The sequence below is a fragment of the Maniola hyperantus genome, chromosome 4 (assembly GCF_902806685.2).
Source record: "Maniola hyperantus chromosome 4, iAphHyp1.2, whole genome shotgun sequence".
Taxonomy (NCBI): domain Eukaryota; kingdom Metazoa; phylum Arthropoda; class Insecta; order Lepidoptera; family Nymphalidae; genus Maniola; species Maniola hyperantus.
In genome coordinates, this window is record NC_048539.1 from 15,958,682 (window position 1) to 15,976,983 (window position 18,302).

The window sequence follows — 18,302 nt, forward strand, 5'->3', positions numbered from 1 at the left end:
CAAGGATTCTCAAGTTTAGATAATTCATATTTTACATCACCGACATTTTTTTTACTGAGCTGTGTTTTGAAACAGTTACTATCCAAGTGTGGAGACACCATAACAAGGAGCATAGAGAATTTGCACAGAAAAAAAAAAAAACTGTAAAAATATATGCGCGGGAAAATGATGCGCGGGAATCATTTAAAAAAAAAAACTTTTACTCGTGAAAATTTACGATAATTACTTATAATTTATTTATTATTTTGTGAGAGGTTTGGAATTACTCTTGAATTAATATTAAATTGTTGTAACAACGTGACTTGAATCGCACGGACCATGTCTGAAAAATCATCAACACCACCACTTGGTAATGTCAAGCTCAGAAGGCGATCAAAGAAACGAAAACGACAACGTTCATCATCAAGTTCATCAAATACGTCAACTTCTAGTGCTAATGAAAAAACGGAATCGTCTTTGCTGAAACAGTTGGTAAAAAGCTTAACTCAAAGCAAACAGGTAGTCCCTAGTGGACACGGGTCTCAACATATGATACCAACATTTGATCCCCAAGCTAAAACACAAACTATGAAAGATTGGTTGAGAAAGATAAATGAATCAGCGTCTGTTTATGGGTGGAATCAAAAGCAAATCAGTTTTTATGCATTACCTCGTTTGGTTGGTCAGGCTAAGCATTGGTATGACGGACTTACTTCTGTTAAATATAATTGGAAACAGTGGCAGGTGAAACTTTTAAAGGCTTTTCCTTGTGAAGAAAATTATGGCGATCTTCTTACCGAGATGTTGGTAAGAAAAAGTCTGCGGAACGAAACCCTAGAAGAATATTATTATGATAAAATTCGTCTCATCAATAGATGTGGCATAGTAAGATCTAAAGCAGTAGATTGTCTAACACATGGTATATATGATAATAATATAAGAATTAATGTGCAGGGCTTAAGCTTTATAGACCCTGAAGATGTGCTTAATTATTTTCGTAAGATGTCATCTAAGAAAGGAGACGTCTTGAACTTTAGAAAACAATTTCTTTCTACTGAGCATCCATCAGTAGAAAGAATCATCAATCAACCGTTGTTGGATAAAACCATAAAACAAGGAGAAAGTTTAGCTCGTTGCTATAATTGCAAAGAAATAGGGCACCTTTGGACGTCATGCAAAAAAGAATTAGTAAAATGCAACCTATGTAATCGTGTGGGTCATGAATCTCAACAGTGTTTTCAGTCGAAAGGGTTCAGAAATGAAAAGACTTAAGTATTGTCCTGGGATAAGATACCTGTGTAGCTTATAATGTGGATGACATTATTATTTAATTTTAATTTAATTTCTTATCTTTATGTTAATTTTATTTCAATTCAAATAAGTACTCTTAAAGTCTTAGTTAATATTTTGGGTAGGTATTAATTAATAAATAAGTTAAACAAACAAGCTATTTTATTACTTTCTATTAATAATGTAGGTACCTAGTTATTTGATATTTTACTGTTATATTTCTAAAGTTACACTCGGTGGGTACCCGAATTTTGGTATGTTTATACCAAAATTCGGGATCCAATTATTACGTACTCCGATCATAATATTAATTGTGCAAATAATTATGTTTTTTTAATCACATACCGATTTTGATTACAAAATACGACGAATAGACCGATTTTTAAAGAGCAATCTACCGATTTCCCACTCTGACGTTCAAAAACACTGGTTACACTGCTTAATTATTATAGTAAGCCTATGCCCTATGATAATTATTACTCATTTAAAGATTTCAGATACTGCTTAATTGTTTTATTTTGTTCCTTTCAAGCAGTTAATAGTTGACATTTAGTAGAACTAAAACCAAAATCAGGTAGGATTAAGTACTACAATAGTTTATGGTCCTTTTAATGATGATTTTGTTGCTGCTTTTTGTTTTTTTTCTGTTTCAGCAAGAATCTGTAATGATGATCAAAACGTAAATGCGGTACAATTAAAATGCATATTAAAGATCATAGTTTAATAGAAAGATTGATGACATACAAGAAACAAAATTTATGAGCTATTGAAATGATCAAAAGATATTATAGCAAGATATGAATGTTGCCATGTCAAATAGACAATATGATGACAATAACGATAAAAGAATGAGACTATTAGTTTGCGGCCATCAGGTTGGTGAGCGGGCCACCATGGCGTAAATGATATAGTTAATTAAGATGATGATTAAAATTATGATTAAGATGACAAGAGAATGAGACTATTAAGTTTGCGACCATAGGCTAGTGAGCGAGCTGCCATGGCGTAAATGATATAGTTAGTTAAAGATGACAAGTAATAATAAGTGAGTATATCTCTAAAGTTAAACTGCATTTACACATTTAAAGAACTCAGATACTGCTTAATTGTTTTTTATTTTGTTCCTTTCAGGCATCATTGACGTAACGATCGTGGATATTTTACTGATGTCATGACGTTGTGGATATGATGACGATCACGATAAGAGAATGAGATTATTAGTTTGCGGCCATCAGGTTGGTGAGCGGGCCACCATGGCGTAAATGATATAGTTAATTAAGATGATGATTAAGATGATGATTAAAATTATGATTAAGATGACAAGAGAATGAGACTATTAAGTTTGCGACCATAGGCTAGTGAGCGGGCTGCCATGGCGTAAATGATATAGTTAGTTAAAGATGACAAGTAATAATAAGTGAGTATATCTCTAAAGTTAAACTGCATTTACACATTTAAAGAACTCAGATACTGCTTAATTGTTTTTATTTCGTTCCTTTCAGGCATCATTGACGTAACGATCGTGGATATTTTACTGATGTCATGACGTTGTGGATATGATGACGATCACGATAAGAGAATGAGATTATTAGTTTGCGGCCATCAGGTTGGTGAGCGGGCCACCATGGCGTAAATGATATAGTTAATTAAGATGATGATTAAGATGATGATTAAAATTATGATTAAGATGACAAGAGAATGAGACTATTAAGTTTGCGACCATAGGCTAGTGAGCGGGCTGCCATGGCGTAAATGATATAGTTAGTTAAAGATGACAAGTAATAATAAGTGAGTATATCTCTAAAGTTACACTGCATTTACACATTTAAAGAACTCAGATACTGCTTAATTGTTTTTATTTTGTTCCTTTCAGGCATCATTGACGTAACTATCGTGGATATTTTACTGATGTCATGACGTTGTGGATATGATGACGATCACGATCAGAGAAAGAGATTATTAGTTTGCGGCCATCAGGTTGGTGAGCGGGCCACCATGGCGTAAATGATATAGTTAATTAAAGATGACGAGTAATAATAAGCATCATTGACGAACGATCATGGATGTTTTACTGATGTCTTGGCGTTGGGGATATGATGACGATCATAATAAGAGACTGAGACTATTAGATTGCGGCCATTAGGCATCATTGACAATGATCATGAATATTAAACTGATGTCTCTGTCTGTCTGATGTGTGAATGAGGACATTCTAAGAAAAGGATGGCCGAAACGAAATAATTGTTCGAATGTAACAATCATCCAAAGAAGTGGTTTGGTTTAAACAAAGATGGTGATTATGAGATTAAGATAAAAGTATGAGTTTGATGAAATGAGAACCCCTGCCAAGAAAAGATGAAATTCTTCGAATGCAACAATCAACCAAAGAAGCGGTTTAGTTTAAGCAAAGGTGATGATTATGAGATTAAGATAAAACTATGAGTTTGATGGAATGAGAACCCTTGTCAAGAAAAGACGAAATTCTTCGAATGCAACAATCAACCAAAGAAATAGTTTGGTTTAAGTAAAGATGGTGATTATGAAATTAATATAAAACTATGAGTTTGATGAAATAAGAACCCCTGACAAGTTCGAATGTAACAATCATCCAAAGAAGTGGTTTGGTTTAAACAAAGATGGTGATTATGAGATTAAGATAAAAGTATGAGTTTGATGAAATGAGAACCCCTGCCAAGAAAAGATGAAATTCTTCGAATGCAACAATCAACCAAAGAAGCGGTTTAGTTTAAGCAAAGGTGATGATTATGAGATTAAGATAAAACTATGAGTTTGATGGAATGAGAACCCTTGTCAAGAAAAGATGAAATTCTTCGAATGCAACAATCAACCAAAGAAATAGTTTGGTTTAAGTAAAGATGGTGATTATGAAATTAATATAAAACTATAAATTTGATGAAATAAGAAACCCTGACAAGAAAAGATGAAATTTTTCGAATTCAACCAAAGAAGTGGTTTGATTAATGAAAAGTTAGTGATCATGAAATTAAGATAAAACTATGAGTTTTATAGAATGAGAATCTCTTTCAATTGAGCCTGAATGTCTGAGGACAGACATGAAGTCAGAATGGCCGATTGTTAGCGACATTGCTTTGCCTACAGTTGAATTTAAAAAAAGAATTACGAGGAGATGTAAAAATGGCGGCCATAAGAGCCGGAGCTATTGATTTGAAGCAGGGAAAATTAGAATTTATAATTATGTCTTGAAGAAGTTAATAGTTTAGAACTAAGATTGAAGTTTATTAAGTATTGTCTAAATGGAATAAAGTCAGTTCCTATAGTTGAGGATATTTTTATTAATATGAAATTGGCGTTTTGTAAGGGAGGAACATAAAGTCGATTTTTGTCTAGTATAATATACATATTTATTTAATCAAAGAATAAACCAAACAAAGAAAGAAAAACCAAAAGAGAAAAAAACAAATGAATTAGGGTTTTCAAAACACAAAAGCATGAGTAAATCAGTACCCTTATTATAAATGCGAAAGTGTGTTTGTTTGTTGGTTTTTTGGTTTTTTGGTTTGTCCTTCAATCACGTTGCAACGGTGCAACGGATTGACGTGATTTTTTGAATGGGTATACATAAAGACCTGGAAAGTGACATAGGCTACTTTTTATTCCGGAAAATCAATGAGTTCCCACAGGGTTTTTAAAAATCTGAATCCACGCGAACGAAGTCGCATGCATCAGCTAGTAGCTGTATAAATTTGAAATAGGAATTCCTAATCAAAAAGGAGATATTTGAGATCAAAGTGGCCAGTACGACAAAACACCAATTTCATATTAATATGTAAGGACCTAATTATTTTGTTTTCATGAATAAGTTTCAATCTATTACCTACGTTAAAAAGGTTTTTTACATTTTCTGATTCCAAGCACAATTTTGTTTTAACTCAGATTTATTTAAGCGTTAAGTGTATTAAAATGTCGGCCTGATAGCAACGTGGTTGGGTCAAAGCAATCAAGGATAACAACATAAATCGGCCGATCGGCACCGGCTGATAGGTGCAATTGAAGATCAACTGACCATTTCCTCTTGCAGGATCGTTTTTGTTGCTCTGTAGATTATTCTTTTCACTATACTGGTTTGACCTGAACTGCAGTAATGTTAGATAAGAGTTTCACCTTTTCGTAGCACAAGAAATATATTTTTGTTTTACCATTTTCCGATGATCTAGTATTTCTCTTCCACATCGATGCCTTCCACATGATATGAAATTATATGCAAAAAAAATTGCACTGTGCATCTCAATGACCTTAATTGAAAAATATCGGATACAATTTATCAATCAAGCATCAGACTACTTTGATGAATGCCTCCTTGACATGCCTCCTTGACTAATGAAATTGCACAAAGCCTTTTTAGGGCTCCGTACCTCAAAAGGAAAAACGGAACCCTTTTAGGATCACTTTGTTGTCTGTCTGTCTGTCTGTCAAGAAACCTACAGGGTATACTTCCCGTTGACCTAGAATCATGAAATTTGGCAGGTAGGTAGATCTTATAGCTGACATTTGAGGAAAAATCTGAAAACCGTGAATTTAGTCTTACATCACACAAAAAAAAATTAAATTGTGGTCATGAACTAATAATTAGTATTTTCAATTTTCTAAGTAAATGACTATATCAAGTGGGGTATCATATGAAAGGTCTTAACCTGGGCATTCTAAAACAGATTTTTATTTATTTTTATGTATCATAGTTTTTGAATTATCCTGCAAAATGTCGACAAAATACAACTGTAGTATGGAACCCTCATTGCGCGAGCCTGACTCGCACTTGGCCGGTTTTTTGTATGAGGGAAGACTTGTTATTTGAACAAGATGTTACGTGACTTGTGCTATAGGTCAAACTGATATCAATGTTAAAAGTTAAAATGAAATAATCTTGCAGAATGTTATTGATAAGTTGATAATACTGGTAGATCACATACCTACTATCTTGGTTCTAATTATTTTATTAAATAAACTAGCTAAGATATTCGACTAATTTCTTAAACTGGACACTTTCAATTTAATTTAATTTAATTTATTTTATTTTGTAGAGACAAACAGTTACAATTAGTTAACTAGATATTATATATATAAAAACACTTAAACCAAAGCAGTCTCCAGTGAGAAATTAACACTTAAAATAAAAATTATGTCCACAACACACGGGCATAGTATGCGTATGAAAAACTAAGCACAGAGTATTTAAAACTAACTAGGTAGGTAAACTTATGGAACACAGAACTAAAATCGACTAAAGTATAAACTATAACTAGGCAGAATTTGATATAACATCCTTAATTGCTAATTTATACCTATGGAGAGAGAGATGAAAAATATCACTTTTCAAGTAAAGATTTTTATATAAGCCTGTGAAGATGATAATGCTACAGGCTCAATTTGAATGCCATAAGACTACTTTGTCGTATTAGTTTACAAATTGCAAAAAACCAAATTAAATTTGAGTTTCGCGGGTAGACCGTGTCTTCCACCTTAACCAAGACGGAGAGGTCACAAATCACAATTGCTCAAGAACGTGGAAAAGTCTTAAAGCGACACTAATAAAATTCTTACTTGCAAATGTGCACCAAGGTCGGCAAGATCTCTAAGTCATCTTACACCACTATGTCGTCACATAGCGTCACATACTGTTCCTTCACGTAAATGAATCAGTACCCATATTATAAATGCAAAAATGTGTTTGTTGGTTGGTTTGTCCTTCAATCACGTCGCAACGGAGCAACTGATTGACGTGATTTTTTTGCATGGGTATACTTAAAGACCTGGAGAGTGACATAGGCTACTTTTTATCCCGGAAAATCAAAGAGTTCACACGGGATTTTTAAACTAAATCCACGCGGATGAAGTCGTGGGCATCAGCTAGTAGGTAGATATATCTAATTAGATGCTGAGACGCATTGCAATACAATAGTTCGTTAGTTAATTAGTTGATAGTATAGTTATGATTGTCAAGATTTATTTTTACTTCATCGTTAACTTGTAACGCCGCCGTGTGAAAATTACATCAAACTATCACCTATGCAGAGCTTTTTATTATTTCGATTTTGGTGGTAATAAGTTTTCTATTACGGCTCTTGCCGCCTCTTCAATTTCAGGTGACGTTAAAGTACTTGAGTTCATCACACTCATTGTCTTCACTTGAACTAATTTTGTCAAATACAATTTACTTTTCAAAATCAATGACGAACAACGAACAATAATAATTTTTCCCGCGTTGAAGTGTTCATTTGTTTTTTTTCCTATTTGTAAGCCACATAGACATTAATAATTATTAATGTCTATGGTATGGTAAGCCAGAAATTTAAATAAAACCTTTGATACGTTACCTCATTGGTTGCCATGTTTCGGAGTAAAAGATGGTTCCATTTTGGAATTACACGACTTTACTATGTAATTTATTTGGCCGCAAAATCACGACAGATATGGATTTTCATACAACTTTTGTCGGCCGTTGCTCGCATGCCGAAGAAAGTTATGCTCAAAATAATGCTCAAATTTCCAAGCATGTTTGAGAAAAAAATATAATATCACTCAGTAAAGCAGCAACCAATCTAAATATATAAAAGAGAAATACCACTCACTCACTGACTGACTGACTGACTGACTAATCACGAAATCTCAGAAACTATAAAGCCTACAAACTTGAAATTTGGAAGGTAGGTTCTTTCTAGGACGTAGGTGTCAGCTAAGAAACGGTTTTGAAAAATTCCCCCCTAAGGGTGCGAAAGGGGGGGTCGAAGGTTGTATGAAAGTCCTATGTTTTTGAAGTTAGAGACGTGAAAATCGACATTTAGGTTATTAGCTTCAAATAATAAAAATCTGTATAATTCAATTTGGGAAATTCCCCCCTTGGGTGGTAAAATAGGGGTGCAATGTTTTTATAGAAAAGTTTTAACAATTGTTATTTTTACTTGAAATTTGAAATGTAGGCTATTTCTTGGGGGTAGGTATCAGATAAGAAAGGATCTAACTAAATTCCCCCCCTAAGGGAGAAAAATGGGGGTGGACGGGTTATATGAAAATCCAATGTTTTTGAAGTTAGAGATATAAAAATTGGCATTTAGGTATTCTGGGTTCCGTGTCTTAAGGTGAGACTGAGTGAGTAGGTAAGTGAGGCCTTTTGCAGCGGGAAAATTTCAGATCTCATGAGAAACCAGTACGCAGACGAAGTCGTGGCCAGCTGCTAGTGTCAAATAAGCTCGGTGGCTATCATTCACTGAGGTAGCGAATCACCCCGCGCTGGTTCGGGATCCCCAACATGTTGGTCCTCCTCACGTGTTAGTCACTTTACGAAGACGACCTTGTTAATGTCATATCACAGTAATATCTTGAAATGTAAACGGATTTATATGCAAATGAGTTCAAGATAGAGAATGATTCATTCATTAGCAGTGACGTCATATGACTTTTATGGCGGATTCCCACTAGAATATGGTATCTAACGGTGTGCGACTGACCCATTGATCTAGTGACCATAACTTTTGTTTCTTTATTCGTTTTAAGATTGTTTTTAGGGTTCCGTACCTCAAAAGGAAAAACGGAACCCTTATAAATCACTTTGTTGTCTGTCTGTCTGTCTGTCCGTCTGTCTGTCAAGAAACCTACAGGGTACTTCCCGTTGACCTAGAATAATGAAATTTGGCAGATAGGTAGATCTTATAGCTGACATTTGGAGAAAAATCTGAAAACCGTGAATTTAGGGTTTAGGTCACACAAAAAAATTAACTTGTCGTCATGAACTAATTATTATTTTCAATTTTCTAAGTAAGATAACTATATCAAGTGGGATATCATATGAAAGGTCTTTACCTGTGCGTTCTAAATCAGATTTTTATTTATTTTAATGTAATATAGTTTTTGAATTATCCTTCAAAATGTCGAAAAAAATCGACATTTACGAGTCGACATGTCGACTGTAGTACGGAACCCTCATTGCGCGAGCCTGACTCGCACTTCGCCGGGTTTTTTTTATTAACGAAAGATGATTTTTTCGGTATTAGACCAGATTGCGGGGTCCAAATCAATTTTTTGAATCGGAATAATTTTCTGAAGAGATTAGGCAAGAGTGAGACATTTTCTTGGCAAGCTCCATCCTATTCATTATTTTTATACTTAACTAGCTTATACCCACGACTTCGTTCGTCCGCGTGGAGTACACACATTTCAAACCCTTATTTTACCCCCTTAGGGTTGAATTTTCAGAAATCTAGGCGGATGTCTGTGTCATAATAGCTAGCCCAATCCGTCCAGTAGTTTGAGCTATGTGTTGATAGATCAGACAGTCAGCTTTTTATACCTAGATTTAGAAGTCAGGCATTTTTGTCGCAAGTCAGAGGCCTACGTTTTAACCACTAGGCTATCACCACTTATCTACGATAAATATTTATTGTCAACTAGACTTTAAGACTTTGGTTTTAAAAATCCTGTGGGAACTCCTTGTTTTTCCGGGATAAAAGTCACATTGAGAAGAACAATGAACCAAAAGCCTTTGTTGCTTTTGGTTCATTGTATATCATGGATTTCCGCAAAGTAACGCCTGCTTCTATACAAGATTGAGAAGAAGTTCATTGAACGTTGACTTGGACCTTGACTTTGATCTTTTAATAGGTGTTTATATGTATGTAACTTAAAGGTTACGGCTTTGACATAACCGGTTCCGATGTTAGGGCAATTTAGAAAACCTTGTCATTTGGGAAAGATCAGTCATTCATCACTACCCATATTATAAATGCGAAAGTGTGTTTGTTTGTTGGTTTGTTGCTTTGTCCTTCAATCACGTCGCAACGAAGCGACGTATCGACGTGATTTTTTGCATGGATATAGGTATGTAGTTTAAGACCTGGAGAGTGACATAGGCTACTTTTTATCCACGGAAATCAAAGAGTTTCCGCGGGATTTTTAAAAATCTAAATCCACGAGTACGATGTCGCATCAGGTAGCACAAATAATATAAATAAAATTACTACAAAATGTTTTCATACTACCTACGTTTGTAGTCGTAGGTAGTAATATACTTACTCGTATTGTAGGTAGTAATTAACTAACCAAGTGTTTGTATTGCAGGTGGGCAAAGAGGTAGCGCACCCCGGCGTCATGAACGAGTATGACAGCTCGCAAGAGAAGAAGTACTACACGTACTACCAGTGGGTGTGCTTCGTGCTCTTCTTCCAGGTTCGTATGTTTATATTGCAGGTGGGCAAAGAGGTAGCGCACCCCGGCGTCATGAACGAGTATGACAGCTCGCAAGAGAAGAAGTACTACACGTACTACCAGTGGGTGTGCTTTGTGCTCTTCTTCCAGGTTCGTATGTTTATATTGCAGGTGGGCAAAGAGGTAGCGCACCCCGGCGTCATGAACGAGTATGACAGCTCGCAAGAGAAGAAGTACTACACGTACTACCAGTGGGTGTGCTTCGTGCTCTTCTTCCAGGTTCGTATGTTTATATTGCAGGTGGGCAAAGAGGTCAATGCTCAAGTTGTTTGCGGGGCACTATACAGGTTAGAAAAAAGAATAAAAAGTAGATGCAAAAAGGCGGTCTTATTACTAAATAGCGATCTCTTCCAGACAACCTTAACGCTAGAGAGAAAACGAACAAATGGACAGTGGGAGGTGGTGTATGTTGTATCTGTCGAACTTTGATGCTAGGTCCGCTGGTAATGTGATGCCTACGATTAAGGGTGCATGTCCACTGAAGCGGAGCGGAGCGGAGATGTGTTGAGCAGACCAATCAGATTGTCGGTAAATAACGTGATAATTTTATTCCGTCATCTGACAAAGCTCTGATTGGTCAACTTTACACAACTCCGCTCCGCTCCGCTCCGCTTCAATGGACAGGCACCCTAATGCTTTTATAACAATCGGGACGTCTATAACGGTTTAAGTCATGCTAAACAGCTGGCCGTTGACTGTTATGTCGCTTCGGAACTTGACCTACTGAGGAAAATGCGGCGCTAAGTGATTAGTGGTAACTTACGTACGTACTGGACGATTAGTCGGAAATAGACTGTTCAGGTCGTTGACCGATAACGAGATAATAGGCCCAAAATAGTGACATGCCTTTACACCCCACTCGTTTTAAACTTTTCGGTGTACACGACTCATAGAGTTGGATTACTGACTAGCTTATTCCCGCGCCTTTTGATTTACGTTTTTTAAAGATACTCAAAATCCTGCCATGATCAAATCCCGATGTCCCCAATGACGGGGATACGGCTAACGAGGACAACGGGACTACATGCCATAGTGTACCTACTCGTAGCTCTAGGGTATCTACTCAAGGAATATTTCGTCCGAAGAATTCTCTAGATGGACTATGACCTAAACCCTTCTCATTCTGAGAGGAGGCCCGTGTTCAGTAGTGGCCTAGTGGACCGGCGATAGATTGAGATGATGATGATACAAGTTAGCCCTTGACTGCAATCTCACCTGGTGGTAAGTGACGATGCAGTCTAAGATGAAAGCGGGCTAACCCCATGACCCTTACCAATGGTTTCTACACGGCATCGTATCGGAACGTCAAAGCACTTGGCGGTACGGCTTTGCCGGTAGGGTGGTAACTAGCCAAGGCTAAAGCCTCCCACCAGACCATACCAGTTTAGAAATTATATAATTCCAAATCCCTGCCAGGAATCGAACCCGGGACCTCCCACTAATAAGACCGCAGCGATTACCACTGCGCCAGGGAGGTCGTCAAAATGATGATGATGATGATTGCTATACCATTACGTTTTCTTCCAGGCAATAATGTGCTACACACCCAAATACCTGTGGGACGCCTTCGAAGGCGGCCTCATGCAAACTATCGTCATGGGGCTGAACGTCGGCATGTGTCACGTCGAAGAGAAAGAGAAGAAGAAAGACGTCATCATCGGGTACCTCCTCCGGCACGAAAGGGTGAGTGACGTGTACTTATATATAGGGTTGGAGGCGTTTGAAGATGACTTTCCGCTTATTATTGTTGTGAGCTCATCTTTGGTATCTCCACCACCTCATCGCCACCTCAAAAGGTGGTTGACGACCTCCCTGGCGCAGTGGTAAGCACTGCGGTTTTATTTGTGGGAGTTCCCTGGTTCGATTCCTGGCAGGGGTTTGGAATTTTATAATTTCAAAATTTCTGGTCTGGGCTGGTGGGAGGCTTCGGCTCTAACGCACTCTTTATACGATTTAGTTGGAGAAAGGATTATTTGTTGTGTTAAAAAAATAGATTCGTTAACTCGTACCGGTCGGCACGCAAAAGATGAACAATCGCCAGTCGCGAGCACCAGGGGAATACCAATCAGCGCTGGGAACGTGAGGCGTGCGCGGCGTCCGTAATGTCGTGAGTTCAACGCTTCTGCTCATTCTTGGATACTATGAGCGCATTGTGAATTGAAATCACAAACGCATAGGAATTAGGGGCAAGTGACATTACCATGGTGCAGTACATACAATAGGTACATGTTCCCACACGGCTTACTGTGCGATAATAAGTATTTTTATTGCCCAAGGGTGGTAAAAATCTACTTAATAGTATTAATAGCGGCAAATTAAGAGCTACGATACGAGCAAATGTATCGCGAAAGAAATAGATTCACTAAGTGGTACCGGTCGGCACGCAAAAGATGAACAATCGCCAGTCATATAAAATTTGATTTTAGTAATAACTAAATTGTTAATTAAGTAAATCTATATTATAAGGTACGATAGGGTTGTCACGTACATAGTGTATAAAAACCATTAAAAAAAAGATATAAAAAAAACAATCGCCAGTCGCGAGCACCAGCAATACCAATCAGCGCTGGGAACGTGAGGCGTGCGCGGCGTCCGTAATGTCGTGAGTTCAACGCTTCTGCTCATTGGATACTACGAGCGCATTGTGAATTGAAATCACAAACGCATAGGAATTAGGGGCAAGTGACATTACCATGGTGCAGTACATACAATAGGTACATGTTCCCACACGGCTTACTGTGCGATAATAAGTATTTTTATTGCCCAAGGGTGGTAAAAATCTACTTAATAGTATTAATAGCGGCAAATTAAGAGCTACGATACGAGCAAATGTATCGCGAAAGAAATAGATTCACTAAGTGGTACCGGTCGGCACGCAAAAGATGAACAATCGCCAGTCATATAAAATTTGATTTTAGTAATAACTAAATTGTTAATTAAGTAAATCTATATTATAAGGTACGATAGGGTTGTCATGTACATAGTGTATAAAAACCCTTAAAAAAAAGATATAAAAAAAACAATCGCCAGTCGCGAGCACCAGCAATACCAATCAGCGCTGGGAACGTGAGGCGTGCGCGGCGTCCGTAATGTCGTGAGTTCAACGCTTCTGCTCATTGGATACTACGAGCGCACTGTGAATTGTAATCACAAACGCATAGGACTTAGGGCCGAGACACATGATGCGGTGTCTCTCGCACCATGCACCACCACATATCCAAGAAACTGCTTTCTTCGAAAGAAAAGAATCTTTTGGTAGAGTGGTGAGGTTTTGAATTCTCCTTCACTGCTGCTCGTGCAATCCCCGACGGAAATAGGCGTGTTCGTTGTGGTCTGAAAGTCTTAACGATTAAGTACATCCACCTAGTTGGCTAATGACCACGTGGACGTGTGCCCTCCACTTGATCTTGTACCACGAGGTGTTCGAAGATACCACTCTTCTTCCTAGAAACTGCTCTTTGAAACTATGCTCCTGAAAAAAGGCATACACATTTATACAATCGAAGATTATATAAATGATAAATGAGCGTGGATTTGAGGCGCAGCTCGCTCTTTAATTTTCCGGGATAAAAAGTAGCCTATGTTCTTCCCCGGGATGTAAGCTAACTCTTTACCAAATTTCTTCAACATCGGTTGAATTGTTGGGCCGCGAAAAGCTAGCAGACAGACACACTTTCGAATTTATAATATTAGTATGGATAGTATGGATTGATAGGTACTGGTTTATATAATTTGAGATCATGATAGATTTCGCTTTTCGGTGCGCGTTTTTTCTCCTGAGTCTATTGGAGCGTGGCAAAAAGAGATCGGGCTATTAAAATTGCCCCGTGGATTTTTTGTATCCGGTCATTGCCCACTGTACGTTCAATGCTCGGTTACGCAACATACGACCGACGTTAACCATTACCTGTTTACTATGTAATATGTACTATAGCGCCGCCGAATTGAACTCGGTTGGGCAGCGTTCAGGAAGCTTCGAGATGTCTTCTTGTCCAAAATTCCTCAGTGCTTGAAGACCAAAGTCTTCGAACAGTGCGTGTTGCCAGTGATGACATATGGATCCGAGACATGGTCGCTAACTATCATGGGCCTCATAAGAAAGCTCAGAGTCACTCAGCGGGCGATGTAGAGAGCTATGCTTGGAGTTTCTCTACGTTAGTCGTTTTCTCGCCGGCGGTCGGGCCACTGCCTTAAGTACCTACTAATGGAGGTTCTATAGAACGATCGGTCGGTGTACGTTTTCCGGTGTTCAAAGCGTGCTCAGTAGCTTTTGTTAGCTCTCCCGGCTTTTCCGCGTTTATCGATTCGGTGGCAGCTGTACTGAGTCACTAAATGAGTTTTGTTTCGCCGAATTTTACCCCTATCAAGGTTTTCGAAAGTCTTCAATTGATCAAGTTTATATTGAACAGCAGGTGGCTGCTGCTCTTGTAATTTTATCGCCCATGTTTTAAGGGTTATTTACCAACTAGCTGATGATTGACTATATCATTAGCTGCTGTGCTTGGGCTTCTCAAAAGGCTACCTGTGCAGGGTTGATACACCTTTGACAACTCGCAAGCGTTGGTAGAACATAGAAACACTATAGAGTCGGAAACTAGTATGAGAAATACAAAGTGCGTTTAATCTAATAGCCACTAATTATGAAAACACGACTCAGCTTAGTAAAAAGGTGTTTTACACGAAATAAATGCCAGTCTTTTAGTGTATTTTAAAGACTACAATAGGGCCGATTCTCTTGTACACAATCTCTAAACTAACTAAATTAACAGGTCTAAATCTAGTGCTATCTTTTTCCGCAATCAACATTATGATAGGGATAGCAATAGATTAAGACGTGCCATTTTAGTTTATACGTAGTACTATTATAGAACTGTTACTGTGGTTGTTTAGAGATTGCGTGCAACGTAATTAACCACATTATTTCCATAGACGCATTTTGCTTTCAAATATTTTTTTCGCTGTTGCCGTACCTATTGCCAACGTCCGGTCTTGGTATATTGTGTTTTTGTCATTCAGTTTTGTTTCTGCATTACGTAGGTATTCATATTTCATACTCATAGTAATATTATTCCGCTCGCTTCCGTAGCCACACAATTTCTCACGTATGTTACTTTACTAACATGTCGACTTACTCGAGCGTGAAGCTTTCATTCAAGAACCATATGTCACGGTGGTTTCTTTCAACTGTTATTGGACTAAGTTGCCTTTGTCCATTTTTATAGCGGTAGAAGATAATGCTTGTGATTTCGTTTGCATAGATTTAGATTTTCATAAACTCCGTGGGAGCTTTTTGATTTTCCGGGATAAAAATTTGCCTCACTCTTCAGGTCTTTAACTATTCTTGCAAAAAAATTCTATCAATTCAAAATCACTACCAACTACACTCACTACAATTTACAGTTTACAGTATATGTATTATGATTTATGACACTATATTCCATCTTATTGTACCCATAACTCTCTATATGAAATTTCTAAATAAATATAAAAAAATTCTTCATACTCGTTCTTCAACGACAACTAGTATTATGTAGTATTTTCTAGAACAATGGTGTCATCGCCACATACATTGTCATTCATATGTCGCTATTCTGTTCTTCACATGCGTGTTTCCTTCGTCGTACGTGCTTACTCGAGCGTGTAACACATTCAAGTGGCCACGTGTTTTCATGTAATTGTCTCGCCTATCGTTTGTTTTGTGTTTTTTATGCTAATGTTTCGGTCGCATGCATCTGTGCTATCAAGTGATACTTGAATTCGTATTTTATCACGTTCCTTCTAGTTTTGATGGATTTGTTTGTATTATTTCTACCGATAGTAATAGGTACTTTTTAAAAGAATACTCTCCTTTCCCCTCCAACTAAGTGTAAAGCTTGTGTCAGGAGTAAATGCGAAAATAGTGCAACGGGTGGGGTTTGATCCGGCGACTTTTCAGATTTCAGTCTACTCCTTAACCGTTGATCTATTGAGACTAATTGAGGAGCCGGTGAACAAAACTGTGTAATTGCATACAATTTTACTCTCATCTCCTCATTTCTGATTTGATCACAATAATGTAAGTACACAGCGTGTACTTCGAACAGTGCGTGTTTCCAGTGATGACATATGGATCCGAGACATGGTCGCTAACTATCATGGGCCTCATAAGAAAGCTCAGAGTCACTCAGCGGGCGATGGAGAGAGCTATGCTTGGAGTTTCTTTACGTGATCAAATCAGAAATGACGAGATCCGTGGGAGAACTAGAGCAACCGACATAGCTCAACGAGTTGCGAAGCTGAAGTGGCAATGGGCAGGGCACATAGTTCGTACAACCGATAGACGTTGGGGTCCCAAGGTGCTGGAATGGCGACCTCACACCGAAAGACGCAGCGTTTGAAGACCCCCCACTAGGTGGACGGACGACATCAGCCGAGTCGCAGGGAGCCGCTGGATCCAGGCGGCACAAGACCGTGGCGTGTGGAAGTCCCTACAAGAGACCTATGTCCAGCAGTGGACGTCTACCGGTTGATGATGATGATGATGATATTATTGTGTGACGTTGGCTACAGTTAGAGTGAAGTACAGTGCCACGATGGCTAGTCGTCGCTGCTTTTTGCCTCACTAACGGTACTTCATACATGTCGCTGTGAGTCAACGCACGCCGTGGAATTGATTTAATGACTTGTGTCAATCACTTCCGTACATTACAAATGATTATGAAAGAAACATTGATGCAAACTTTGATGAAAAATGTGCAAATCATTGCGTCGTCGTCAACCTTAAACTAAAAGTATACCGTAACGCCTCCCCGGCGCGCGTGGTGTTTCCTACCACTTGAACACCTTCAAAGAGTTCAAAGCAATAGTGAAAAGGAATCTTCGAGGCAAGTGCGCTCATTGCTTTTCGTCAGGCATGACTGTCGCATGTCGTCAAGTGCTAGTTATAATGCAAAAAAAATAATTGAAAAGTTAACATAAACGCTACTTCGCATGGTCATTTGAAATGACTGGGAGTTCGACATTTGTTTGTCCTTGGCATCAGCGAAACACAATTAGGCAGACGCATCGGTTTACCTTCCATTCAAATCACGGCTCAGTACCAGTACCGTGTGTAAATTGACCCTTGCTCCGTTCCAATATCAGTCAACTGAATTAGCTGCACAAAAGCAATGACTTCTAAGTTCTATCATACATAAAGACATTGCACAAAAGTGGGTACCGTACCTATTAAAATTAGTACATACCACGGTTGCTAAATTCATTAAGCTTGGAGTCAACTGTCAGATGTTTCTCATCTTTTGGTAAAGATCGGAAAAAAAACTTAGCCTTCGTGACCCGTTGATTTATTCTATTACCTAGGTCCTACCTACTACCTAAGTATAGTTTAAATCTCTCTAAATATATTATTGTCCATTAGTTTATCTTTGTCTATTTCGTCTTGGTATGTATGTTATCAATTTTTAGCTCAATTATAAACCTGCATTATTTTACAAGGTAGTTTAAGCAAGTTTTTGGAATATCGTTTGATAGTGTATCGTGAAAGGAATATTGATAACTGATATAAAAAAGTTGATTGTAATGGATATTTTATCAATAGCGCTGTTTCAACCGATTTCAAAAAGGTGGTTCTCAATTAGATGTGTTTTTTCGCATCAGCTTTCGTTTGCCGTATAAAAACCTGTACCGTGTTTAAATTGGCTTTCGTTTTATTCCGCGAACCAACTGTGCCTGAGTTTACTAGGTACTTTAATTTGTATCATAATACCATTTTCATCATTATTGTTACGACTATAAAAGCTAAGTTCCAGTGGACACGT

The 18,302-nt window shown here is 37.9% G+C and overlaps 1 protein-coding gene across 1 annotated transcript in view; it reads left to right on the forward strand.

The window, feature by feature from the left end:
* The window catches only part of ogre (optic ganglion reduced), a 68,674-nt gene that overhangs the window by 29,757 nt on the left and 20,615 nt on the right, over nt 1-18,302 (forward strand). Inside the window, exons 3-4 of the mRNA XM_034985311.2 lie at nt 10,360-10,467; nt 12,034-12,189. Coding sequence (XP_034841202.1) covers nt 10,360-10,467; nt 12,034-12,189 — 264 coding nt within the window. The remainder of the gene's footprint in view (nt 1-10,359; nt 10,468-12,033; nt 12,190-18,302) is intronic.